The sequence below is a fragment of the Hyperoodon ampullatus genome (assembly GCF_949752795.1).
Source record: "Hyperoodon ampullatus genome assembly, chromosome: 1".
NCBI lineage: Eukaryota > Metazoa > Chordata > Mammalia > Artiodactyla > Ziphiidae > Hyperoodon > Hyperoodon ampullatus.
The window spans coordinates 212,776,336-212,803,027 of NC_136914.1; the positions used below are offsets into that span (position 1 = coordinate 212,776,336).

The 26,692-nt window shown below is 44.4% G+C and overlaps 1 protein-coding gene across 2 annotated transcripts; it reads left to right on the forward strand.

The window, feature by feature from the left end:
* Positions 1-450: 450 nt before the first annotated feature.
* Positions 451-24,809, forward strand: CASP7 (caspase 7; the record flags this gene model as incomplete). Of its 2 annotated transcripts, XM_079704741.1 has the most annotated exons (7): positions 451-560; positions 8,617-8,700; positions 18,505-18,641; positions 19,104-19,232; positions 21,974-22,149; positions 22,508-22,637; positions 24,586-24,809. In XM_079704741.1, the coding sequence occupies 7 exons, from the start codon at positions 451-453 to the stop codon at positions 24,807-24,809; spliced, it is 990 nt and encodes a 329-aa protein (XP_079560867.1). The 2 variants fall into 2 exon arrangements, with proteins under 2 accessions (XP_079560867.1, XP_079560868.1); XM_079704742.1 differs by lacking the exon at positions 8,617-8,700.
* Between the last annotated feature and the right edge of the window lie 1,883 nt (positions 24,810-26,692).

Sequence of the window (26,692 nt, forward strand, 5' to 3'; positions counted from 1 at the left end):
AAACCATCTGAAACAGGAAGAGAACTTTATACTCCAGGTCGCTGCTGTTTTTTAACTGGGTTTGAGTGATATCAGGGAAAGGATGAGCATCTTATAACCTGTCAGGAATTTAGGGGGAGTTTCTTGTTGTTACAGACTTTGACGAACCTTCCACAGCTTCTCATAAGCAGTGAACATTTAACAAAATCGTGAATGCTGGATCAGAAGCTCCCAGAGGGGCAAGGACTTCTCTTTCTTTGCCACGGTGTATCCAGTCTCTGGAATGAGGCCTGAAATGGAGCTGACACTCGAGCATTTGAATGAGTTGTTGGTGCAGCAGCCCTGGAGCCCAAATATGCAGTACTGGTCATCTCCAGGCTTAAAGAAAAGCTATGTCACTGAATGAGTGTTATTTAAAAATATCATGAGGCCACTGGGTACCAATTTTCTGGTTGGTTTTTTTCCTTCCAGATGGCAGACAGTCAAGGCCATATTGTGGAGCAGGGGGCTGGGGACTCAGCAAGCGATGACACAGTTGATGCGAAGCCAGACCGGTCCTCTTTTGTCCCATCACTCTTCAGGTAAGTTTCCTTCCTTGCTGAGTTAAAGAGGGACCGTGAGCCACTTCAGCCTCCCACGCCTCTGCCCTCTCCACGCACCCACGCAGAAGCGGACCTTCAAGGAAGGAGGTCTATGCTGTGCGTGGGAGATTTGCACAGAATCCTGCCAGCTGTGTGTGACAGCACTGGGGTCCCCCTGTGCACTCCCCTGTCCCCAGGGCAAGCCCAGGTATGAGGGAGCCAGGCTCTGGGGGTCTCCTGCCTGGCGGCTGCGTGTCTGAGTGGCAGCTGCCCAGGAGTGAGGGGCTGTCCCTGTCACAGGTGATTTGTTGCTAGCCTCCTTCAGGGCAGAGCATGGGCTGCTGCTGCCAGTGGGAGCAGGCTTGGCTGAAAGGCAGAACTGAGGGCCATGGGATGGGAAGTTGTAGGGTGGCACTCTGCTGATTCCTACCTTTTCCTTTTTGGAGTTCACTTTTGAAGTTCTAAACTTTGCATTTCATAATAACAATGGCAGCTTCATTTGTTAAGCTTCTGTGTGCCAGCTCAGTGTTGCATGTCGTCCTCACAGTCAATCCCAGGAGATGGTTCTACTCTTAACCATCATTTAACAGGTAGCTAAACTGAGGCATTAAGAGGGTTAGTAGCCTGCCTTTCTGGTGGCCGTTAATACATGGCAGAGCTGAGATTAGAACCCAAACGGTACCAGCGCCACTCCCTTCACAGCTCTGCCGTGCTTTCTGTTTAAAAGTAGGGCTGCAGGGACGTGGGAGGAGCCCCTTCCCTCCCCTCCTTAACCTTGGTCATGTGAGTGGTATTCCCTGGCAAGAGGCAGGAGCAGTCTGTGCGTCAGAGCATCACATTTCTCCGTAGCGCCTACACCAAGTCCCACAGTGGAGGGACAGCGAGGGGGATGGAGGGTGAGGTTAGGGAGTGCTCCCAAGCAGTGTTCGGGGGGAGGGGGAGAGCTGGTGATGAGCGGCATCATGGCTCCCTGCAACATCCCGCAGAGATCCTTCGGTCATATCATCCCAGACATGACTCGGAGAAGTGGGAAGGCCTCGGCATCCTGGATCCGAATTCCACTGGCAGTGGTCGCCATTGAGGGTCAAAGATATCTGACGAGGTGACCAGAAAATACAGCTCCAATTACTGAAAACTTTTCAAAGCCGTGAGTTCAAGTGGTCCAGGCTAAACCACTCCCCAGTGCAAACCCTTTAGAGCAGTGGCCTACAAATGTTTTTGCTCACATACCCCCGAAATAATGTAAAACTACACACCCCCTCAGAATAGTTGCAAAGGATGTAGTAATATTTCAGTTTTCCCATCTCTCTGAGTATTCAGGTTAAGCAGGTTGCCTCTAAGTGAAAGAGAAACGGGAATCATATAATAGCCATTTCATAAGTCTTAGCTAGATGATGTGGCAGTTTCTATGTCATCTAAGATTTCAGGGTGGGTGAGAAGTCCACCCTTCTCCTCTCTAGTGGGAGATGGTAAACTGGGAAAGGGGTGGTGGTATCATATTCAGGCAGACCAGTTTTAGGAAAAATACAAATGGAAATTGAGGATCTGGTAATTCATTCACTTAAAGTTGTCTTGTCTGCACCCCTTGGAAAATCTCTGAGTACACTGGTTGGAGACCACTGCCTTAAAGACCCATCATTTTGCAAAAATAGGTGGTCTGTGATGTGGGTTTTTTTTACTCCCTTAACTTATTTGGAAAGGTAAATAAGCCTGGGTAATCATCTGTATCCACTATACCTTTTTTTATAGTGTGGCTGATACTGATGTCAAGCTACATATTATCAAAATAAACAGTGAATATTTAAATTAAATACTTGCAAAATATTTACATTAAATTCCATTTTATGAACTGCTTATTTTAGTTGTATGAATTGCAAGACATGATTGTTGAATTATTAAATGTATTTGAACTACAATAAATGTCAATTTAATGTCTTATAGGTTGTGAAATGTTAGTTGTTTATTTTCTTTGCCTTCTCTAGGCATCTGACTCATACCCACGTGTTAGATGGTACACAGGCCGTCTACCAAATAGGCAATCAATGCAAATAAAATTCAATCAGGATTTGCGACATACCCGTAAAATTTAGATTTTTCCTTCCTTTTTTTCTTTTTTTAACTTCAGCAGGATAGAAGGTCCTTTCATCTAGTAAAGTATCACTGGCTTTAAAATTAATCCCTTGAGATGCCATTTTTGGTCACATCCATTATTTTATTTATTCATTAAATACTTGCGGCGTGACAGAGAGAGCTTAAGTCCCTTGCACCAAATCCCATGGTTGATTAGTGGCAGAACCAGGATTTGAACCTGTATTCACCTGCCTCTCAAAACCAAGCTCTCAACCACCAGCCTCTGTTGCCACCTTTATGTACCTGGTTCTGTGTTTGGCCCTGGCGCTGCAACCAGGGGCAAGAGCAGCGAGGTCGACGTGGCCCTTGCCTCACTCACATTCTGGTGGGGAAGGCAGACATGGAACCAGTAACTGCGGAGTGATGACCCCCGGAGGGAACAGAGCAGAGACAAGGGGAGATGGGCTGAACCAGGTTTTAGCAGGACTTGTCTGCAGGTCATGTAAAGGATTTGGAATCAATCCTAAGGATGGCGAAGTCACTGAAGGGTTTAAGCTGTAGAGTGACTTGATCGATTACACCTACGGAAACCCACAAGACCACTGGAGCTGCAGCATGGAGGGGAGTGCACTGAGGAGGGGTTTGTGGTGAGGGGACGTGAGTTAGGAGGCTATTGCTGCTCCCCAGGCCAGAGTGGATGGTGTAGATGGAGTGGGACCGGGGCTTCCAGAGGTACCTGGGAGGTAGAAGCCACCAGACTTTGACCAAGTGGAAGGAGAGGGCCGAAGAAGGGAAGGACGAAGAGGCAAGTGGCACCTGCACCCCTGGGAATAGTTGAAGGCGGCTCGCGCCCACTGAGCCCCCTTGCTCAGCAAAGAGGTAAAGCCGTGTATATTTCTAGTGTCACAGTGACAGAACTGCACCAGCATTTGCTGCCTCTCAGTGTTCCCCTGACCGTGCCTGCTGCCTCGGCTTTGCTGACTGAGACCTCGTGAGAAACTTGGCTGGCGTCAGGGACCTTGTATATGATGGGGTGAGACTCTGAGTGTGATTAAAACAGGATGATCTGAAGCAAAGAGGGAGTGGTCCTTATCACACCTGACCCACGGACGCCCCACACTTACCCTCTGTGCCTTAAGGATTCTAACTGGGATTGTTATCTGTGACTCACTGGGGTGACCTGAACACAGCACTAGACGCTGGTTGTTTCCTGCAAATCTGGCAGGTGTGCAGTAGCCTCTCCCATGGCCCCCGCTGTGGCGCGTGGGGAACTTTGCATCCCACACTTGAGAGGTGTGGGTGCAGCCTGTGGGAACATCGCTGGCTGCTCCCTGCAGCTGACGGCAGGCACCTTCCCCCTCCCGTCCCATCCCCAGTTCCCTTCTCTAAGTGTCAGAATTGCAGGGAGGTAAGGCAGTGGAGGGGGCAGTAGCACCCCCATCCGTCTCTGATCGAGGACCCTCGTCCTCCTCTGGAAACCTCAAGGATTCTGGGAAACGAAAAGACGCCTCTTTTTCCCCCAAAAGCCTGGGCTGGACTCAGGTAGTCCCAAACCCTCACACTTGTCTTGGCTTTTTTGTGTCAGTGCCACTAGATGGCATGACAGCATCATTTTATTTCCATTTCACTGGGCCCTGAATAAACCAGGCAGTTTCCTTAATTCACTTTTCTTAAAAAAAAAAAAAATTGATTGAAGTATCTTCTACTTATCTGATTATTGGAGAACATTTGGAAAACACAGAAAACCACAAAGGAAAAATATTTAGAATGTAAATTTTACATTAGTAAAGTGCTTGGACTTAAAAAAAAATGACTTAGAAGAAATAAGTACTGTCTGCCCTCTGATCCGCATCTGTGGATCTAACCAACTGTGGATCAAAAATATTGGGAGTGGAAATTCCAGAAAGTTCCAAAAAGCAAAACTTGAATTTGCTGAGTGCCAGCAACTATTTACGTAGTATTTACATTGTTTTAGGGATTATAAGTAATCTAGAGATAATTTAAGGTATAAGGGAGGATGTTGCATAGGTTATATGCAAATACTATTCCATTTGAAATACGGGACTTGAGCATCTGAGGATTTTGGTATCCTCAGGGGTCCTGGAACCAATCTCCTCGGATACGAAGGGCCAACTGTGTGTGCACAGTCTATGTTCATTATGAGCCATAGTTGATGAACAAGGTGTCCTGTCATCTGCGAACTTGAAGAGGGATCCCTCTTGGTGTAAAGGTAACCCTAGATCCTAGACAGGGTTACCGGTCACGCAAGTCAACGATGTGGTCCCTGCCCTGGATATAGACTCAAGTTCTTAGTGAATATCTAGGCAGGGGTATAGAAAATAGCTAATAACAGGTAGTAACTGATTGCAGAATTGTAGAGTATTGGGAGCTGTGGGAGGCTGGGAGAGGAAGGATGAGGATGGGCCTGGAGGAGTTGGGACTTGTCAGAGAAAAGGCAGTGGGGTTATCAGGGGACTAGAAGAGCCTGCTGGCCGGGGCCAGAGCCACGGTGGGAATGATGGCCAGGCCCCACGGCACAGGTCTGGGAAAGTGGGTAGAGCCCATGGACGGGCTGAGTTTGATCCTGGTGGCACCACTGAGAGCCATTGCACATATAAGACCAAGCCCTGCCCAGTAGCCTGGAAGATGTCCCCCTCCCAGGAACACTTCAGCTGTGAAATCAGAGGCTCCTTTCTGAGTTCTGCTCAAGGTCACTGTTAAAGGAAATAAAAAACAAAGTAGCAAACAGATTGCACCGGCTCTCAAATTTCCCCAGGGCCTTGGTGGAGCCTTGAGGGGTGTATTTATCCTTCCAGTTCCCCGTTGAAGAGGGCAGGAGAAAAGGCTTGTTCTCAAAGCTTGATGAGCTCCCTACTTTTGAAGCACTGGCTCAGATCCCATGAGCTTTCTCCTGTGTATCATCTTTGTGTTCTGACCTTTGTCCTCCTGCAGTGTGTTTCATAAATGCCACTTGGTTGTAATTCTTCTTTCTCCTGGGCTGCAACTTGAGTTGCTCCACCAATTGTGTTATATGTAAACAGGTCCCTATTTAAAAAAAAAAAAAAAAGTGTTATTGTGTAATTATAAGAAAGACCCAGGTGGCCTGCCTGTTCATTTGGAGGCGGGTAGGGGAAGTGTTTCAGAAGAAGCAATGCTTTGGAACTGGAGAAAAGAACAAAGAAAGCAGACCTTAACTCATCCCAAGGACTATGTCACTAATTAAGCAAAAGCCATTCAGTCACACTGGTTTGATTGAAAGAGGCCAGGTCTGAGCCCCCTAAAAAGAAAAAGAACATTAAAACATACCCTGAAGCTGTGACAAAGCGAGAGAGAGTCATGGACATATATACACTACCAAACGTAAGGTAGATAGCTAGTGGGAAGCAGCCGCATAGCACAGGGAGATCAACTCAGTGCTTTGTGACTGCCTGGAAGGGTGGGATAGGGAGGGTGGGATAGGGAGGGTGGGAGGGAGACGCAAGAGGGAGGGGATATGGGAACATATGTATATGTATAACTGATTCATTTTGTTATAAAGCAGAAACTAACACACCATTGTTAAGCAATTATACTCCAATAAAGATGTGTAAAAAAAAAAAAAAAAAAAACATACCCAGGCAGTTTACTTTTCAATAAAGGAAGCCTTCAGATTCAGACTCCAGAATACTGGATGCCTGTCTCCCAACTTTTTATATAAAGAGTAATAAAGAGTTAATACTATATTTGAAGTAGTTATGATACCACTTAAAATGACAGCAGTGCTGGTATGGAGTTGGACAACCTAGGTTCAGATCCTGGCCCTGAGTCCCACTCTTTAGTTGAACAACTAGAGCAGGTGTTTTGACCTTTTTGAGCCTCAGTTCCCTCATTTGCATGATAGGGATATGAATTCCTATCCACTGGGTTGTTTGTGAGAATTAAATTACCTGATAAGGGAGAAATCATAGAATCATAATTTCAAACCGGAAGACTCCTTGAAAGGTAATTTATCCAGTTCCCTTTCTGTGTAATGATCAAAGAAAGTGAAGGCCAGAGAGGTAAAGTCCTCTATCCATAGTCACCCAACAGGACCAAGACCCAGGTCTAATTTGGGGTCCATTGCTCCCCCGCCCCTTACGTCAAGTGCCACCCACAAGTGCAGTGGCATCTAGCTATTCAGCCATATTAATCCACCAGCGGGGTGTTTTTTTTCTTCCACCCAAGTGGGTCAGCAAATTTAATTCTTCATTGAAACTCCTCCCTTTCTGCTTCACTTCAGCTGAGAGATGGCATACAGACAGCATTTCAACAGGGCTAGCGATGGGGTTTCTGATAAAGAGGGCCACGTGCCCATTTCAGGAGCAGCGAGCCACACCTCTGAACCATGGTCACAGGGTCTAAATCTTTGAAGCCATGACTTCTACGTGTATAGAATACCTCTAGTTATTTTAGATTATTGCTTTTCTAGAGGGGAAAAAATAAGCTCTAAAGTTAACAGAAAAGTGAGGCAGGGAGGTAAATGTCAGGTTTCCATAGTGATAGAACTTTTAAAACACCGTTAGTGTAGAATTAAGTCCAGTAATAGAAGAGTACTATGAAAATAAGCCCCGTTGCTTCTCAAGGGAGCTCATAATCACAAATAAGAAATGTGCATTATGACCTTGCATATTCAAACCCCAAGCTTGCTGGTGCTTAGGGCTTTCTGTCTGGCCTGCATCTGGTAGGGTGAGTTTGTATACTGCTCAGCTGAAAGTGAAAAAGATAGATGAAGTGGTTGTGTAAGAATCAAGACTGAAGTGTGTGAGCTGTTCTCAGTTCTGGAGCTTGTAGCCACAGTACAGACACCATTGTGTCTCCCACTTCATTCTAGGCTATTTAAAGAGAATTCGGTCCTTTATTTCCCCTGAATGATTTTTTTCTTTGAGTCATTTGTCAATTTTTATTGCCAGAGGTCTCTCTTCTTTTTTTAAGGGTGAAGTTGGAAACATGGAGGCCGATATTTCTTCTCCTAAGCCTATTTTAAACAGACTTTGTTTCCCAGTGTAAGTGTACTTCTGCAAATTGAGTTTCAGAGAAGAATGTACAGAGCCAGTTTCTTCTCCTTCACAAACCTGAGGATGGCAAGTGATTAGGAGGTTTCCCAGGAGTGCAGGTGTTATAACTCCCCTTCATCAGCTTCTCACCTTTCACTGACTGTGACCTTGAACCAGGAAATTGAGAAAAGCATTGCTTAATAATTTTGGTCTTTATGCATCCACCTCTTCCTCATTGCACTTGGAGGGGTGAAATGGGAAAGTGTGGTAACTCCTGAGTCATTCGCTTTATCCAAGACCCTTGAAAAATGTTTATATGCTTCATTTGAAAATTAAACTATTTGGTATGCCTCTATGGTCTTTTATTCTTGTATTACTACCTTGAGGACCTTTAAAAGGAAAAAAATAACCTCATGAATTTGAACTCTCTGATTCAGCACAAACTCACTTCCTATTTTTGTTCACTCACATATAACTTTACATATTTTGCACTAACTATGTGTGCTGTTTTGCCACCTTTTGTAGATTTGGCACTTCGGTGGGTTGCCCACATCTGCATGCTCATCACTTTAAATAGCTGTGGAGTATTTTATTCTCCTGATACTCTGTCCCCTGCTTAGCCATTTCCCCGTTGTTTCCAGTTTTTCACTCTCAGAGATGGTGCTACTGGCTGCATCTTTGTGGAAATGTGGGGTTTTTTCCATGGGACCCCAAGTTCCTAGAAAGTCGCTTTTTCTCTAGGGAGCTGTCCTGGAGTGGGGAGGATGCAGCCATGTGGAGCCTGGGCATTTCTGCCGGTCAGCAGAGAAGGGGGAGGCCAGTGTGACTTTCCCAGCCCCAGTGTGAATGGTCCTATGGAAAACTCCAGCGTGCAGTTCACTGCTGATTCAGTCACGGGCCTTCAGGGCCGGACGGACTGTGCCAATCTTCTGCCCCTGCTGTGCTCTGAGCATGTTGAGTTTTTATTATTTCAGAGAAGAAGGAAACTCGCTGCCGGTCATCGCAGGGCGAAGCCTAGTTCTGATGCAGAGGGGGTTGCTTTCAGATGGAGACATGAGGTACCACCTTCACTCTCTCCCTTCCTCTCGGTCTTGTTCTGTGCCTTGGTATGTCAGGACTGCTGACAATGCCCTCTACTGAAATCCTGAAACCATGAATGAATCATCCCAAAAATATTTAGACAAAGCAGCTATGAAAACCAGAGCTCTAGTTCCGAATGAAGCAGCCCTGGGGAAATGTGTGCCTGGTGGTGTGTTTACTTTCATGCTGATGAATGTCTGCAAACAGACAGAGCTACTGGGAATCCTATTCACGGAGACACTTTAGAAAATAAATAGGAGGGGGTTTGTGTGCTTATATTCCCTTCCAAATATAGAAAGGTGTAATTCACCTTTCGAGTAGCCTGGGGGATCTGTAAGAAGATAAAACCTGTATTTATTCACTCTGGTGATGGGGAAAATTATACTTGTACCCAGAGTGGATTGTAAAACTTTTTCGTGCACTTTCTGAGGCTTTTCACTTCTTTGTATAGTAGGTACAGTATTTTTATCCTGTAATGTTTTCTGATATGTGTTACTGTAGACTCTTCAAGGAAGTCTTTCTATATAAATAACTATCAGAGCTTGGTGGTAATTCTTTGCCTCTTGATTTTGCTGAAATGACTGTGAAATCTGAGGTTCCAAAAAATGGCTCTCGACCTGAGAAGTTAGGATAATCTAGGTCCTTCCTGATAATCAATGCTGGTATTATCTGTGTTCCTAGCAGAGATTTGAGCTTACCAAAACCCATCTGGGAAATGAAGACAGTGGTCCTTGCACATATGAGCGAGGAAATACAACACCAGCAAACATGAAGGATGGTTAGGAAGCACCATAGTCAGCCAACCTGCTTGTGTAAATTAACTGCTCACTGTATTTGAGTGCACACTTGAATGCACTTCCTAAGTCAGTCTTTCTACCAGGCTTTTGTAGTTGTTGGGACCTTGCTTGTCCAGCCCTAACCAAGCACAGTGATTTCGTGGCCAGATTTGTTGTTTTAAAATCTGCAGCCAATTGTATATAACACATGAGCTTTTAAGAGGATTTGGACCTTTTAATTCACTGGTCTGGTTTATCATAGCCTTGCACTTAACAGCAGTTTCCAAAACCAGAATCCTGTGTTTCTCCTCAGTGTAGTAATCTTGGCCAATGTGTTCAGAATGTAAAAAGGTCAAGTTAAAGACTAAGTTTATCAGCACAAATTTAGCAAAGGGGGGGAACAAAATGGGGCCTGGCAAGGGTACAATGGGAAGTGATAGAATCTGGCTTTAAAAATACCCTGGCCAGGGCTTCCCTGGTGGTGCAGTGGTTGAGAGTCCGCTTGCCGATTCAGGACACACGGGTTCGTGCCCCGGTCCGGGAAGATCCCACATGCCGCGGAGCGGCTGGGCCCGTGAGCCATGGCCGCTGAGCCTGCGCGTCCGGAGCCTGTGCTCCGCAATGGGAGAGGCCACAACAGTGAGAGGCCCACGTACCGCAAAAAACAAAACAAAACAAAAATACCCTGGCCAGCCTTTATTTGTTACATCTTTCCATACCTCTCGTTTGTACTTTGCAGAACAAATGGGTGTAATGATTATTAACATACTTTGTAAAGCATAAAACCCTATTAAAATATTAATGAAACAACAAGGTCCTACTATGTAGCACAGGGAACTGTATTCAATATCCTTTGATGAAACCATAATGGAAAAGAATATGAAAAAGAATGTGTATATATATATATATATATATATATATGTGTGTGTGTGTGTGTGTGTGTGTGTGTGTAACTGAATCACTTTGCTGTACAGCAGAAATTAACACAACTTTGTAAATCAACTATACTTCAATAAAATAAAATTTAAAAATATATCAGTGATACTTGTTCCTGGTGACTTAGGGACGATCTTAAGTGGTTCCTCCACCATTTGTACTATTTGTCAGATTCAGGAGAAAGGCTGGTTTCCATTGATCTGGACTTGAAAAAAGTGCGGGTGCCCCCCTGTTGGGGTCTGTGTAACGGCAGTTCTCACGTGTGCTAGCATCTTCTGCAGAAGAGGCCAAATGAACCCAGGATGACAAGAACAGCCACTTTTAGAAAATCTTGTCTTTGGGGGAGGATCGCCAGCTGAAGAAGTTTCTAATCTGGATCCTTGAAAGCTTCTTATCACTCTGTTCATTCCCACCCTGGTGCCCACCCCTGGAGAACCGGCAGTGCTGAGCTGTGGACCAGACCACTGCCATCTCTCTGCAGTTGGCTGATTAATGAGCACCATCTCTTTGGAGCCCTTGAGGGCCTTGCTTCCGTCCAACAGCAGTTGTTTATCTGATGATCTGCTTGGCTCTGACCATTGATCTCCAAACAAACAGTAACTGTTTATGAGCTGCTAGCACTTCAGTCACAGAGCTCACCTCCCCTGACTGTGCTGATAGTGAGTTACAGGGCCACCAAGGCTGTGCTGGGAACTCACCCAAACACTGTGCAAACAAGGGAGAATAAGGATGGCATTGCTTGCGAAGTGGCATTTCCTGGAAGCGTTTTGGTTGTGCTGTTAATTTCGGTTTAATGTTCAGCTCGGCTGTCACCTCTGGGAGACCTTGCAGGTTTCGTGGAGAGCCATAAATCCCACACATGAACCTAAATATAACCACACTGCTGCCCAGGGCCGCCTTCCACAGGCCGTGCTCCCCGAGGCATATCTCATTTGACTTTCTAGCCAAGAGCTAAGGGGCCCAAAGGCTGCAGCCATGTGGAGAGTGGTGTTTTTTTTTATAGTGTTTTTATTTTTACTTGTTGACAGTTTGCTTTATTTATTTATTTATTTATTGGCTGTGTTGGGTCTTCGTTTCTGCGCGAGGGCTTTCTCTAGCGGGGGCCACTCTTCATCGCGATGCGCGGGCCTCTCACTATCGCGGCCTCTCTTGTTGCGGAGAACAGGCTCCAGACGCGCAGGCTCAGTAATTTTGGCTCACGGGCCCAGTCGCTCCACGGCATGTGGGATCTTCCCAGACCGGGGCACGAACCCGTGTCCCCTGCATCGGCAGGCAGACTCTCAACCACTGCGCCACCAGGGAAGCCCAAGAGTGGTGTTTGATAGGGTGGGATGAGCTGGTACTCTCTACCCTGCCCGGGAGGAAGAGGGACTAGCCCACAGAGACCTCTGCTTCCATGGGCTCTGGAAGTAACGAAGGGGCTTGAAACGAGTGGAGACTGCGGTGAAAGGTGAGGGCCAAGCGGGCCCAGGCATTGGGCACACAGGCTAGTGCTGAGGCCCTCAGGCTTCAGAGGATATGAGCGTCTCCAGGAAAATACCCAGGCCTGGCTCTGCTCCCCTGGGTCTAGGGATCTAGGCCTGGGAATCTGAATTTTAACAGAGAAACCCTGGATTAAGGGGCTTGGTGTCAGACCTCAGAATAAACCTGGACACTACCCCTGCCTAGCTTTGTGATCTTGGACAAGCTAATGTAATCTTTTTCTCTGAGATACGGAGTTAATGTCTCACAGAGTTGTTGTAAAGATTACATGAGATAATATATGTAAAGCAGTAAGTGTTCAAAAAGTAGTACTTATTAGAACTTTATTTATTATTGTTGTTACTATTGGCACGTAGAGGAAGAAGGCTAGGCAGAGGGGTAACATCACAGTGGAAAACAGAGAAATGGGGTGTCCAGGGATGCCTTTCAACAATTCACACAGAAAAGTATGAATCCAAAAAATCCAAAAAGTAATTTTCAAAACAGGTCTTGAAATCCATTTGCAGCAAGTGATTTTTAACTATTAAATAATCATTTTTATTTTACTCTTTTGCGTAGTTAGCTTATCCATAGATAGAAAAAGAGATATACAGTCAAAATTCTTTCTCCTTCCTGCCGTCCTGCTCTCGGCTCCAGAACACAGGTAACCACTTTTGATGCTATTTAATAAATAACATGAGTAATAATAATGATGTTTATTTATTCAGTACAACTTACTACATGCCGCACACTGTTCTGAGTGCTTTGTGAATATTAACTTGTTTACCAGCTCTGAGGCAGATGCTATAACTTTGTCCTTCTTACAAATGAGGAAACTGAAGCCCAGAGAGGTTAATACGTAACTTGCCCACGATCACTCAGCTATGGGGTGGAGCAGGGTTTCAAACCCAGGCAGTCCAGCCCCGGAATCCATGGATTTATGCATTATATCATCCTGCAAGGGTCTGTTTATGCAAATACAAGCAAGATAGGAATTTTTCCTGACACGTAGCACCCTGTTCTCATCGTTTTGCCCCTTTGTTTTGTTCCACCCTTAACACTGCTTATTGGAAATCATCCCACATCAGGATAGGGAGAGCTTCCTCATTATTTTAACAATACTGTGTGGTTTAGATTCAAGACCCTGCCTTTTACAGTCCAGCCAGGAAGTAGAGGCCGAATTAGATCTTGATACTTGCCCTGCTGGTTATTATGGGAGTGAGTGGCTAACTGAATAAACTTAGGTCTGCCAACCAGGTCTTTTTTTTTTTTTTTTTTGCGGTACGAGGGCCTCTCATTGTTGCAGCCTCTCCCATTGCGGAGCACAGGCTCCGGACGCGCAGGCTCAGCGGCCATGGCTCACGGGCCCAGCCGCTCCGTGGCATGTGGCATCTTCCCGGACTGGGGCACGAACCCGTGTCCCCTGCATCAGCAGGCGGACTCTCAACCACTGCGCCACCAGGGAAGCCCCAACCAGGTCTTTTAATTGAGGCCTGCTATTAAGGTTCAAAACTGGACATGGGAACCCCAGGGGGGAAAAATGGAAGAGAACTTGTCAGTCCAAAAGTGTTTGCACATAGTATTAGGTGTCACACACAAAAGAAAGACTCAAGCAAAGTGATTGCCCTGTGTTCCTGCAGAATCAGCTACTGGGGCTCCCTAACGTAAGCCCCTCTCAGGAGTCAGCCCCCTTCCTATATGTGAGGCTGTACTTAATTCATGTCTCTGCAGCAGCCTGGCAACAGCAGCTGGCAAAGTGGAAGAGATGGCACTGCTCCCACAAGAGGGAAAATGGGGTGAAAGGGAGATAGATAATCCCCAGGAGAAGGGACCCCAAAACCTCACAACTAGTAGGTGGTAGACTCTAGTCTCTTGGAGTCTTTTACTTGTGGAATCTATCCATAGGCAATAGACTTTAGTCCACCTGGTTTCTTCCTGGCTCCTTTCCCCTGGTGACTTCTCGACAATCATTTCTTCCTCTTATTTGTCTCTCGTTACATGCTTTAAACTAATCATCAGGGTTTGCTTCCCCAGACTTAAGCTACAGATGGAGTTTTCCCAAAGCCAGTGCCTCTTAGGAAGATGAGCTCAATGGGATCAAGTTGATAATCACTCTCTGATACACATCTTCGGTGTGGGAAGACCTGGGTTTAACAAAAAGCTATTTGAGTTAGAAGGAAAAATTAATATGGACTGACTCAAATCCAGAAAGAAGCAGCAGATATTAAGTTCATTTTGAAAAATGAGAATTCAGTTTAGGGGAAGGATAAGAAAGGGAAATTGTCCTTATCTCCCTTGAGATATTTACTGGGGATAAGAATCACATTTCATATTCATTTTTAAGGTACTTTTTATAACCATGGAAAGTGTTTTATTTAAAGTGTGTATATCTTTATATACACACTTTTGTGTTCCTTTTTTTTAAGCAGTTAGTTTTCCAAATTCTATTCTGATAGAAACAGAGTTCTTTTCTTTTTCATGTAACTTATATCTGAGCCTGTTTTTCTTATTAAAAATGCTCACTTGTGTAGTTTGGCTTATGGCAGCCTAAAAAAATCACAGCTTATTTATAATTTGGATATCGTTGTACAGTTTGTTTTAAAGTAATCTGTATTGCAGAAAAGAGAAGTGAAATTTTCTCTCATAAAGGGCATAAACTTGACCTCCAGCCTGCCAGACGTAATGCTCCTCTTGTTAGGGTCTTCGAGTGGGCTTAAATTGGCTAAAGTCCTCTCAGGAGCCAATGAGAAAATGCAGGTGAGAATTTTGTCAAGATCCCAGCCCATAATAAGCCCTGACAAACGCTAATTGTTGTTATTATTACCTATAAAACGGGTGTGATTATGCCCCCTCCACCTACCTCAGAGATGTCAGTTGAAGACCAACATCTTTCTGACTTACTTCACTCTGTATGACAGAGTGTTTTTCTCTTTCTGACTTACTTCACTCTGTATGACAGACTCTAGGTCCATCCACCTCACTACAAATAACTCAATATCGTTTCTCTTTATGGCTGAGTAATATTCCATTGTATATATATGCCACATCTTCTTTATCCATTCATCTGTCGATGGACACTTAGGTTGCTTCCATGTCCTGGCTATTGTAAATAGAGCTGCAATGAACATTGTGGTACATGACGTTTTTTGAATTATGGTTTTCTTAGGGTATATGCCCAGTAGTGGGATTGCTGGGTGGTAGGGTAGTTCTATTTTTAGTTTTTTAAGGAACTTCCATACTGTTCTCCATAGTGGCTGTATCAATTTACATTCCCACCAACAGTGCAAGAGGGTTCCCTTTTCTCCACACCCTCTCCAGCATTTATTTTTTCTAGATTTTTTGATGATGGCCATTCTGATTGGTGTGAGGTGATACCTCATCGTAGTTTTGATTTGCATTTCTCTAATGATTAATGATGTTGAGCATTCTTTCATGTGTTTGTTGGCAATCTGTATATCTTCTTTAGAAAAATGTCTATTTAGGTCTTCTGCCCATTTTTGGATTGGGTTGTTTTTTTGATATTGAGCTGCATGAGCTGCTTGTAAATTTTGAGGTTAATCCTTTGTCAGTTGCTTCAGTTGCAAATATTTTCTCCCATTCTGAGGGTTGTCTTCTCACCTTGTTTATGGTTTCCTTTGCTGTGCAAAAGCTTTGAAGTTTCATTAGGTCCCATTTGTTTATTTTTGCTTTTATTTCCATTTCTCTAGGAGGTGGGTCAAAAACGATCTTGCTGTGATTTATGTCATAGAGTGTTCCGCCTATGTTTTGAGAGGGGAGACTTTAGAAGGTAGGAGACCAGACTGAGGGCATTTCTCTGTTAGAAATAAAATGATACGACGGAAGAAATTTGGCCTTATAGAAGTGGAGGATAACGTCATGTTGAGGTTGAAAACAACAATATGGAATCTGAAGTTTCGACCTAACATAGCTAACCTGTAATCTGGACCAAAGTAGGAGGAGAAAGGGGAAAGGCCACATCCTTTCAGAGATTCTGAGAAACTCAGATTAACATTCAATGAAAACTCAAAGTGAAATACCCTTGGACCCACATTCATCAGGGAACAAGCTCAGTTTTCACTTTCACTTTACTTCTTCCAACTTTTGATGGAGCTTTGGGAGGATGGCGGACAAATCATTCTAACAGATACTCAAGAGCGTAAGGCTCTGGAACACTGACATGAAGGAGGAGGCCTGGGTGGTGGTCCCACCTTGCTGATCACTAGCTGGGTGACCTTGGACAACCCCCTGCCTCTCTGTGGACCTCAGTTTCCATGTCTGCAAAATGAGCCAATAAAACCTGATTCATTCATTCATATGACAGTTTTTAACTTCATTGCCCGACTAAAACCTCTCTCATACAGTATTTAGTAGAAGTGGCAAGAGTGGACATCTTTGACTGGTTCCTGATCTTAGGGCAGGAAGCATTCAACCTTTCATCATTAAGTATGTCGATAAAAATTCAATTAACTATCAAGTCAAGAAGAAAACGGGAATGTTATTGGAGTCAAACCGAGGGTTATAACCCGGGAAGCGTATTCTCAGAAAGCTCTGAGAACTGTTCCACCTGTTAGAAGTCAAAGGCACAGTCATGTTTATTTTCGAGACATAGGATCGTCCATCAAAATGACATACTGATATTTCACATAAAGTTCACCAAAGTTACATAGTCCAGATAAGCACATACAAAGCCAGCAGCAAGTCACCATGACCCCCTACAGAACTGGGAAAGAATGCTATTTTAAGAAGTTACATTGCTAGCATCCGAAGAAAGAAGAAATATTGATCTTTACAGTTGAGCGGGCACTCCTGTCTTTGAGGAGTTCTGGTTAACACGTAGTGCAGAGGTAAACTGCACATGAGGGATGGAGGGAGGAGGCCCAAACAAACACAGAGAATTTTATGTTTCATTTTTTCTTGTCCCACCTTAAAATATAAATTTTATTTCATCAAGTATGATATTAGCAGTGGGTTTTTCGTAGATGCCCTTTGCAGGCTGAGTTAGTTCCATTGTAATCCTAGTTTAGTGAGTATTTTTATCATAGCTGGGTGTTGGATTTTGTCAAATGCTTTTTTGCACCAATTGAGTTGATCATGTGGTTTTTGTCCTTTATTCTATTCATACAATGGATTACATTGGTTGATTTTTGGATGTTAAACCAACCTTGTGTTCCTGGGATCAATCACACTTGGTCATGGTGTATTACCCTATTTATAGATTGCTGGATTGGCTTGCTGATATTTCATCAAGGATTTTTGCATCTGTATTTATTAGGGCTATTGGTCTGTCGTTTATAACAAATATTTATTGACCAACTCATATGCCAGGCGTTGTTCTAGGTGTTGGGGATTCTGCAATTTTTCAAAAGAGTTAAAAAATCTCTTCTCTCATGGAGCTTACATTCAGACGGTCGACTAGCAATGCAGCTCCCCACTGACATTTGACCTTTTTTTCCTCTACCCTGTCAACAGTGCCCCAGATTCCAATCTCAGTGCCTGTGTGTCTGACTCTTAGAAAACTGGACGGTCAGTGTCTGGAGACCGGAAGGGGCCTACTTTCTTGTTTAAGTTGCTGTTGCTTTTTTCCCCTTTTGATGTAAATGTTAATTAAATTATAACATCTACATAGAGAAGTGTACACACTTATGTACCCTTTTGTGTATGGGTTCCTTCACTCAGCGTTACCTGTCTAAGATGCATCCATGTGGCTCTGTGTTGTCATGGTTTCTTCACTCTCATTATTGTAGGCATATATTTTATTGCACTCACTTCACTGTGCATCACAGATAATGTGGGTTTTTTTACAAATTGAAGGCTTGTGACAACCTTGTGTTGTCAGATGATGGTTAGCATTTTTTAGCAATAAAGTGTTTTTTAATAAAGATATACCTACATTGTTTTCTTAGACCTATTACACACTTCATAGACTACAGTATGGTTTAAACATAACTTTTATATGCACTGGGAAACCAAAAAGATCATCTGACTTGCTTTATTGGGATATTTGCTTGTTGCAGTGGTCTGGACCGAACCCACTGTATCTCTGAGGTCTGCCTGTCTATAGTATTGCATTGAATGAATATTCCACAATTTATCCATTCTACTGTAAATGGACATTTGGATTATTTCCTGTTTGGGACTGTTTAAATAGTACTGCTGTGCACATGTGTGGCTCTGTCATTAGGTAAACGTCTGCTCTCCTTTGAGCTATATACCCAGGAGTGGAATAGCTCTGTCACAGGATATGTTTAAGTTCAGTTTTAGTAGGTTCTGCCAGTTTTCCACAGAGGGATGTACAAAGGGGGCTCCCCCAGTAACGTATTCCAGGTGCTGGACGTGGTCACCAAGACAATGAAGCCATTCTGAGGAATGTACTGGTATCGCATTAGGATTTCAGTTTGCATTTCTGTGGCATCCAATGAAATTAAGCAGGAGATCCTGTTCATTTTAAACATGACAATTAAACATAACCAACTGTCCACCCCAGCTCTTTTTCTTTTTCACAGACATTGCAGCATTCTTGGGCACCCCTTTTATGCTAGTAGTAAAAACAAGAGGTCATTCCTGTCCAGACATCTTCCACTGCCCCTGACTGGCTTTGTATTTCCCCAGTAAGAAGAAGAAAAATGACTCAGAGAAATCGGCCAAGAACCCCCGGGACCGAGTGCCTACGTATCAGTATAACATGAATTTTGAGAAGGTGGGCAAATGCATCATCATAAACAACAAGAACTTCGACAGAGTGACAGGTGGGTGCTGTGGGCATGGGCCAACCTCTCCTGTTCCCTTCCAGTTTCTTCAGCTTGCATTCAGACTTGTATCAGATGTTCATCAGGGAGACACTGTACCCACCTCCTGTGGCAGACAGCCCCTCCACAGGTGGTACTCAAGTGTCCAGGAGAGAGGGATGCGGGGAAGCTGGGAACTTTCAGTCTGAGAGTCCCATCACGTGCATTAGCGGATGTAATATTTGGACCACATGTGGGATTTGGCTGAGGATCAAGGCAGGCTGTTTGGGCTGACTGGGCCTGAGAGTCGCCATGATGAGGCTCACCTTTTGTGGGTGGGCTGAGTTACCCTGTCCTTTGAGTTTGCTTCTTATTTCAGTCGCTCATCTAAATTGTGACCTTGGCAGCATTTACACCGGAGCACCTGGCCTGATGGTGCCAGCACGTGGCACTCATCGTGGACTCGGTGCTTGATTCCCACAGGAATGGGTGTCCGCAACGGAACAGACAAAGATGCTGAGGCTCTTTTCAAGTGCTTCCGAAGCCTGGGTTTTGATGTGACCGTCTATAATGACTGCTCTTGTGCCAGGATGCAAGATCTGCTGAAAAAAGGTGCACTTCTGCCCTTCCTCCTTCAGTCTTCTTCCTTCTCCCCACCTGGTCCGGGGAAGACACCTGCACATGCAGGAGGGAAATGTCTCAGCGTGGGAAGCCTTTCCTTCCTCTGGGTGACTCCATACCTGTCTCTGGGGCACCTGTCTCTCTGGAAACTTAGATCTCCCCCTAAAGAGGTGAAAGCAGCGTATATCACAGCAAGAGAAATAGGTTCTGCATCTACAGAATGGTCTCAATTTCAAAATGCCAATTCCTAGGGAAGTAACAAATCTACCTTTCTGTCCAGAACAGAGTTTAAGTATAAACTTTTCCCTGGTGGCAGAGAGAGAATTATAACCCCAGACACTACACCTTATTTTTTATATGACATGTTCACAAAATTGTTTCTTTAGATCTTTAACACAACCCCTGCATGTTGGCCAACAATATTATCATGCCCGTTTCATGAATATAGGGACGGAGCTTTAGAGAGGATAAAGGCCATACCGAAGGCATAGTTCGTAGGGGCAGAACCAAACCTCAAGCCTTGGTCTTCCGATTCCAGAACCATTACGTTTTCTATTACCCCACACCATCTAGTGGAAGCCACCTAGGATATTCTCGCATTTAGGGCAAATGATTGAAAGTAATGCCTTCCCAACTCATTAGATGGTGACCCATGGGCAGAGGGTAGGCACACAGTTCCAATCAGTGCTGCTTTTCTTCGCTGTGCAGCTAAACAAAAAAAAAGACACCCCCCCATAACACTCTCTCTTAAGTACCCTCTCTTATATTTTTAAAAACTAGGCATCTTTTCCTTATTTCTTCCAACAGGAATCTTGAGAGCCCACCTTCTGTACCCTAGTAGGCCACATGGTAGAGCAGACTGGAAGTCAAGAGTACAAATCTGGGGTCTAGTCCAAGTTCTAGCAGCTGGGCGAGCTAGGCGAGCTAGGCGAGGCATCTGTGCCTTCTTGGTGTTTTACTTTCCTGAAACGTGGATCATGATACCATCTCCTCCTGCTCCTTGGGGCTGCAGTCAGCATTAGCTGAGGGGAAGTTTGTGAATGTGATTTGAGAAGGGTAATGGCCTCTACAGACGTAAGGGCTTGTCCCAATTGTAGTTTCTGTCCTTATGAAAAGTGGGTTATTCCAGCCGTGTCCGGGGCACATCAGGATCACAGAATTCTCATTTGTTGTCCTGTCACAATAGCAACATGGTGATTTTTCTTGACGCGACAAAGTTCTAGGACCTTCCGAGATTCCATTTTTTTCTTATCAGTGAAATAAAGATAAACGAGGCCTACTTCAAGTGGCTCTTATAGGGATTAAATAAGATAACTACGGCAAAGTACCTAGATCACTGTCTGCCCGCAGTAGGTGCTCAATAAATTCTTTACTACTTTTTTTTTTTTTTTTTTTTTGGCCACACCGCACAGCTTGTGGAATTTTAACTCCCCAACCAGGGATCGAACCCGGGCCCTTGGCAGTGAGAGCGTGGAGTCGTAACCACTGGGCCACCAGGGAATTAAGAAATTCTAAATCTTCTTCTTCCCTCATCCCTCATCATTGATGAAGAGAAGAGAAGAGGAAAGGATAGGTTATAGTAATTAGTTAGTTAGCTAGCTAGTTAGTTAGAACCACAGAACCTTAGATGAAATCAAACTGAGCCAACCCATGACATAATTTATGGTTCCTCTCCTCAGTGTCCTAAATTGACAGCCAACCTAGCATTTTCTTTCTTTCTTTCTTTTTTTTTTTTTGGTAATCTTATTTTTTACTTTTTAAATTGTGGTAAACGGGCTTCCCTGGTGGCACAGTGGTTGAGAGTCCTCCTGCCGATGCAGGGGACGCGGGTTCGTGCCCCGGTCCGGGAAGATCCCACATGCCGCAGAGCGGCTGGGCCCGTGAGCCATGGCCGCTGAGCCTGTGCGTCCGGAGCCTGTGCCCCGTGACGGGAGAGGCCACAACAGTGAGAGGCCCGTGTACCACAAAAAAAAAAAAAAAAATTGTGGTAAACTACACATAACATAAAAGTTACCATCTTAACGACTTGTAAGTGTACAGTCCAGTGGCAGTGAGTACATTCACATTGCTTGGCAGCCATCACCGCCCATCTCCAGAAGAACTCTTTTCATCTTGCATAACTGAAACTCTGTCCCCATTACACACTAATGCCGCATTTCCCCATCCCTGCAACCCCTGGCAACCACCCTTCTGTTTTCTGCCTCTGTGAACCTGATTACTCTAGGCGCCTCCTATACATGAAATCGTAGAGTATTTTTCCTTTAGTAAGTGGCTTGTTTCACTTAGTATGTTTTATTTTCTTTAACAAATACTTGCCCAATACTCTTGTGGTCTGCTTTACAAATATCAACTCATTTAATGGGTACTGTTGTCTCCACTTTACAGACAAGGAAACCAAGGCACAAAATGGTTAAGTGACTCACCCAGTGTCACAGATCTAACAAAGGCCACACCCTTCAGCAACCCTGTATGCTGTCTCCCAGCTGCTGCCTGAAACCCTCCTACCCTTGGGGTTCTCTTCCTCATGAGGCAGCCCTGTTCTGGTTTCAGACTGAGTGAGAATTCTACAATTCTCCCTCTCTCTAACTTCTCTCCAGTGTCATCCCAGGGTGCTTCTCCACCATCTGCCCGGCCCTCTCTGTCAGCAACAGCTGCCAGGCTGGAGGGGAATACTACCTCTGAGGTCCCACAGGACATAGGTTTTAACTTTTCAATGTTTAAATCACTTGCAGCTTCTGAAGAGGACCACAGAAATTCAGCCTGCTTTGCCTGCATCTTATTAAGCCACGGAGAAGAAAATTTAATTTATGGAACAGATGGCAAGACAGCAATAAAGGACTTGACAGCCCATTTTAGGGGGGATCGATGCAAAACCCTGTTAGAGAAACCCAAACTCTTCTTCATTCAGGTAATCCCTTTCCAAAGTCCATAGAAATGGGAAAAGATTACACAGTGACTTGGATTGTATCATTTTTTACAAATCTACATGCTGTTTCTATTGGGGTATGCAAATTTGGGTTGTATATTTCTACCTCTAAATGCTTGCCATCTGCATTTAGATTGCACTGGATCACAAATTATGAGAGTTTAAGACATTACAATATTTTTATTTGCTCTGCTTACTGATGTGACACATTATCAAATTATCTTGAAGATTGTTGCGTTGCTAGTACATGCCAAGCGTAGACAACACTGGGACACAGCAGTGAACAGCACACGTGTTCCTGTTCCCAACTTCACGGAATGATCTCTGCTTTGATATTTAGGCTTGCCGGGGGACAGAGCTTGATGATGGGATCCAGGCCGACTCGGGGCCTATCAATGACACAGATGCTAATCCCCGCTATAAGATCCCAGTTGAAGCCGACTTTCTCTTCGCCTATTCCACAGTTCCAGGTATCACGTCCATTGTCTGCTAACCAGACCATGCCATCCATCCCACCATCGACATGAAGGCTTGCAGCTATGTCAGTTTCTTACTGCTGTAGCAATAAATTGCCACAAACATAGTGGCTTAACACACACAAATGTATTACCTTACAGTTCCAGAGGACGGAATTCCAAAATGGGTTGGCAGGGCTACAGTTCCTTCTGGAGACTGTAGGGGGGAAAATCCACGTCCTTGCTTTCCCGGCATGTTAGAACCACCTGCATTCCTTGGCCCGTGGCCTCCTTCCTCCAGTTTCAAAACCAGCAACCTCCCATCTCTGACCCTCCCTCCACCCTTACACCGCTCTTTCTGACCACAGCTGGGAAGGGTTCCCCTCTTTTAAGGACTCCTGTGATTAGATTAGTCCCATCTGGATAATCCAGAATAATTTCCCCATCTTGTTTCCTTGACCTCAGTCACATATCTGCGAAGCTCTTTTTGGCCGTGTCTGGTAACATATTCACAGGCCCTGGAGTTAGGGCATGCACATCTCTGGGGGCCATTATTCTGCCTACCACAGGGACATAGTCACTTTTCTCTCCAAAGAAGGCTGAATTCTCTCCTTTATGATTATTATTATCATTGTTGGGAATTATAAGAACAAACATTTCTGTGGCACTTTACAATTTACCGAGTGTTGTTCATGTCTTTTACCTCAATCATCCCTGAAACAATTGTGTAGGTAGTTAGGAAAGGTGTTACATCTGTCCTAATTTTACCGATAGAAGAAAATATTGAGCTTGGGTGAGTTTAGGTGACCTGCCCGAGGTTATATAGAGATTTTGGTACCTAATAGTGCTCAGACCAGGATTCTTTTATACGGCAGCCTGTTAAGAGACACCAGAAATGCCTGTAGCAAGCAAGCCACCTTATGATTAACCGAGCTCCGGGTCTGCCTGAGTGAGTTCAGTGAAGTTCCTTTGTTTGGGGTAAAAACCATCACTAAGTTAGAATTCTCCCAACTGTAGTAGTAGTTTGTCAAGTGCCTGATACAGAGGTTCTGGTTACAGTAAATAGGCCATTGTGTTTGGAAAACCAGTTCTGGCAGCATCTACAGATGGGGTTTTGTGAGAATGATAACGTCACAAGTTTTAAGGATTGTGCGTGGAAGAAAGAAATCTGGTCTCCTGCCCGTGAGAGGGAGACGGAGTCACAGCAGCATGTGTCTGGGTGAACCAACCTGTTACTCAAGTTGGAGGTGCTCTGAGCCAGGTCTAGCAGAACTAAAGGAAGAAGGGTGAACTCTAGGGAGGCAGGTGAGAGAGGCTTCCGGAAAAAAGAGCTGCTGTAACTGGGTCTTGAAAAACCAAACAGCAGGAGAGAGGGCTCACCAGACAGAGTGCCCAGGGGCAGGTGGCCCAGTGCGTTGGTAAAACTCAAAAGGCTGGACCACAGGGGCTGTCAGTCTGCTCCGGCTGCGCTAACATAAGACCACAGACTGGGGGGCAGAAATTCATTTCTCACAGTTCTGGAGGTTGAGATCAAGGTGCCGGGCATTGTGGCTTCTGATGAGAGCTCTCACCCTGGCTTGTAGATCGCTGCCTTTTCACTCCCATGGCACAAAGAGGAGCAAGAGGCCATAGCACAGGGTGTGACCGGGCATTAGCAAGGTTCAAACCCGGACAGGTAGACAGGGGACCACGTTGTCGTGGGCCCTGTGGGCTGTGCTAAGCAGCCTGAACTTCACCCTAATATAGGGGTGTGAGGGAACTGTTTTAGGTAGGAGAGGGACAGGATGAGATTTGTGTTTTAGAGTGGTTACCTGTAGGACATATACCCTGCACGGATAGGTGGGGAGGACGGTCCCTTCAGAAAAGCACGTGCAAAGGTCCCAAACACCGACAGCTCCTACTGGGTGGTGAGCGGAGCAGTGGCCAGGTCAGCTGATTTCATCTCCTTTCTCTCCCGCTGAAGGCTATTACTCATGGAGGAGCCCAGGGCGTGGCTCCTGGTTTGTGCAGGCTCTCTGCTCCATGCTGAACGAGCACGGGAAAAGCCTGGAGATCTTGCAGATTCTCACCAGGGTGAATGACAGGGTGGCCAGGCACTTTGAATCTCAGTCTGATGACCCATGCTTCCATGAGAAGAAGCAGATCCCATGTGTGGTCTCCATGCTCACCAAGGAACTCTACTTCTGAAGATAACCATTCCAGGGGCGCACTCTAGCTGAGAAGCTACGGATCATTTGTTGATGAATCAGAATTTTTTTTTTTTTGATGCTCTTGAAAGATCCAGAAATTCTAAAAGATTTTAACTTCAGGAAAATTGATTCAACAGGAAACTTTCTGGTGCTGTCTTATCGTCTCTGAAGTTTCAGAGACTTTTTTTTTTAACATTGTTATCCATTTGGCAACTTTCTCTTAAGATTAATTTTCTGTTTGTCTTTCTTTTTCCTTGTTGTCACACTTAGTACATACAACAAAAATGACCTCTGCAGATGAGTTTTGGCTGTGTCCACCGTAATTGGTGGTGACTTTGGTAGACCATCAGAGTCATATTTGTACCTGGCAAAGAGAATGCTTGACAAAAAACAGCCAAAGGGATATTCATTTGCCTGTATTGCAGAAAGTGGGTATTGAATGCGGTTTGAGTGATTATTTTCATTGGTTTACAGCGGATTCCCGTGCAGAAATTCCCAGATATGTTAGAGGGGGAAAAAATGTAATGATTCTAATGTGTAGTAGTCAGGATCCAGTCAGGAAAACAGAAACCATTCTAAGTATTTCAGTAGAGGGAATTTAATAGAGGAAATTGACATACATAGATGATCAAAGAGAAGATAAATGAAAAGAAGCTGTTACCACCTAGGGCTATGAGGAGGTGTGGTTCCCTGAGTCCAGAAGCTGGGGTCATACACAGGAGCTGGAAACATGGTTGGGGGCTGGCTGGTAGGAGCTGGAACCACCTAGGAGTTGTGGGAAATGGAACCGTGGCAGGAACAAAGCCATTGCCCGAGATGGGGCAACACCAGATGAGTCAGACATGGCAACATACCCGGGCTTCACCTCTCCTTCTGCCCTCTAGTCTTCCTCTAACACCTTACCCTTCCAGCCCTACCTGGAAGCAATCTGGCAAGGGCCCTGGGAAGTGTGATTTCCTGCAATACAGAGCATAACAAGGGATAGTGAGGCAAGGGAGGAACAGAAATAGATATGGGCCTGGATCACAATGTGAATAGAAGGAATCCTATTCCCTATGTTCAGTGAGTCATCCATTCAATCATTTATTCATTGAGTTGTCAGATAATCTTTGTATTACCTGTTATGTGCAAAATCATCTATTTAAGCTTTAAAATCTGCCTGGAATTTTTTAGGTTATTCCAAGCCTTATTCTGGGTAAATTTTTTGTTACCTCTAATTCTCTAAATGGGGGAAGGTTTATGGCGAAGATATTTGCACTGTGTTTTCAAGGTGGTGTCCCCTTTTGAATCCTTGATAATTACTATTTTACTCTGCCCGATAACTTGTTAACAAACAAATGTTTATATTTATTGATTAAAATGTGGTTGTTTAATTCCTAATCTGCTCAGTTTGTTTTCCTTTTGAAGTTTTTTTTATTTCAGTGGGAAAATGAGAAAACAGGATAAGAATTGACCCTACTGACTTGACCTCAACACAAAATGTAATTCATGTTTTCTTTTGAAGCTAGAACACTAATAAAACAAGTAAATAATCACTTAGGAAGCTGAAACTCTTCACATAAAGGGTGAATGAACTTGTAAAGCTGTTTGTGATGGGCTGGCCCTTTTTAATTTGGCAACAAAATCAGATGGTGTAAAAGTATCTTCTTTCAATAAGAAAACTAATTTAGGGCCAGTTTATTAGACTTGTCCCTGTTTCCTGCCATCTAAAATATACCAAATGTTCAAAATTTAAGTGGTGATCATGAATCAAGAGAATCAACAAGCACCTACCCCACTTTTCTCAGAATTCACAGGCTGTTCTTTGGGAAATAGACTACCCTGTTAAAGGTTCCTATCTTAGAAATAAATATGCCCAAGTGCATTGTAATTTAAAGTAAA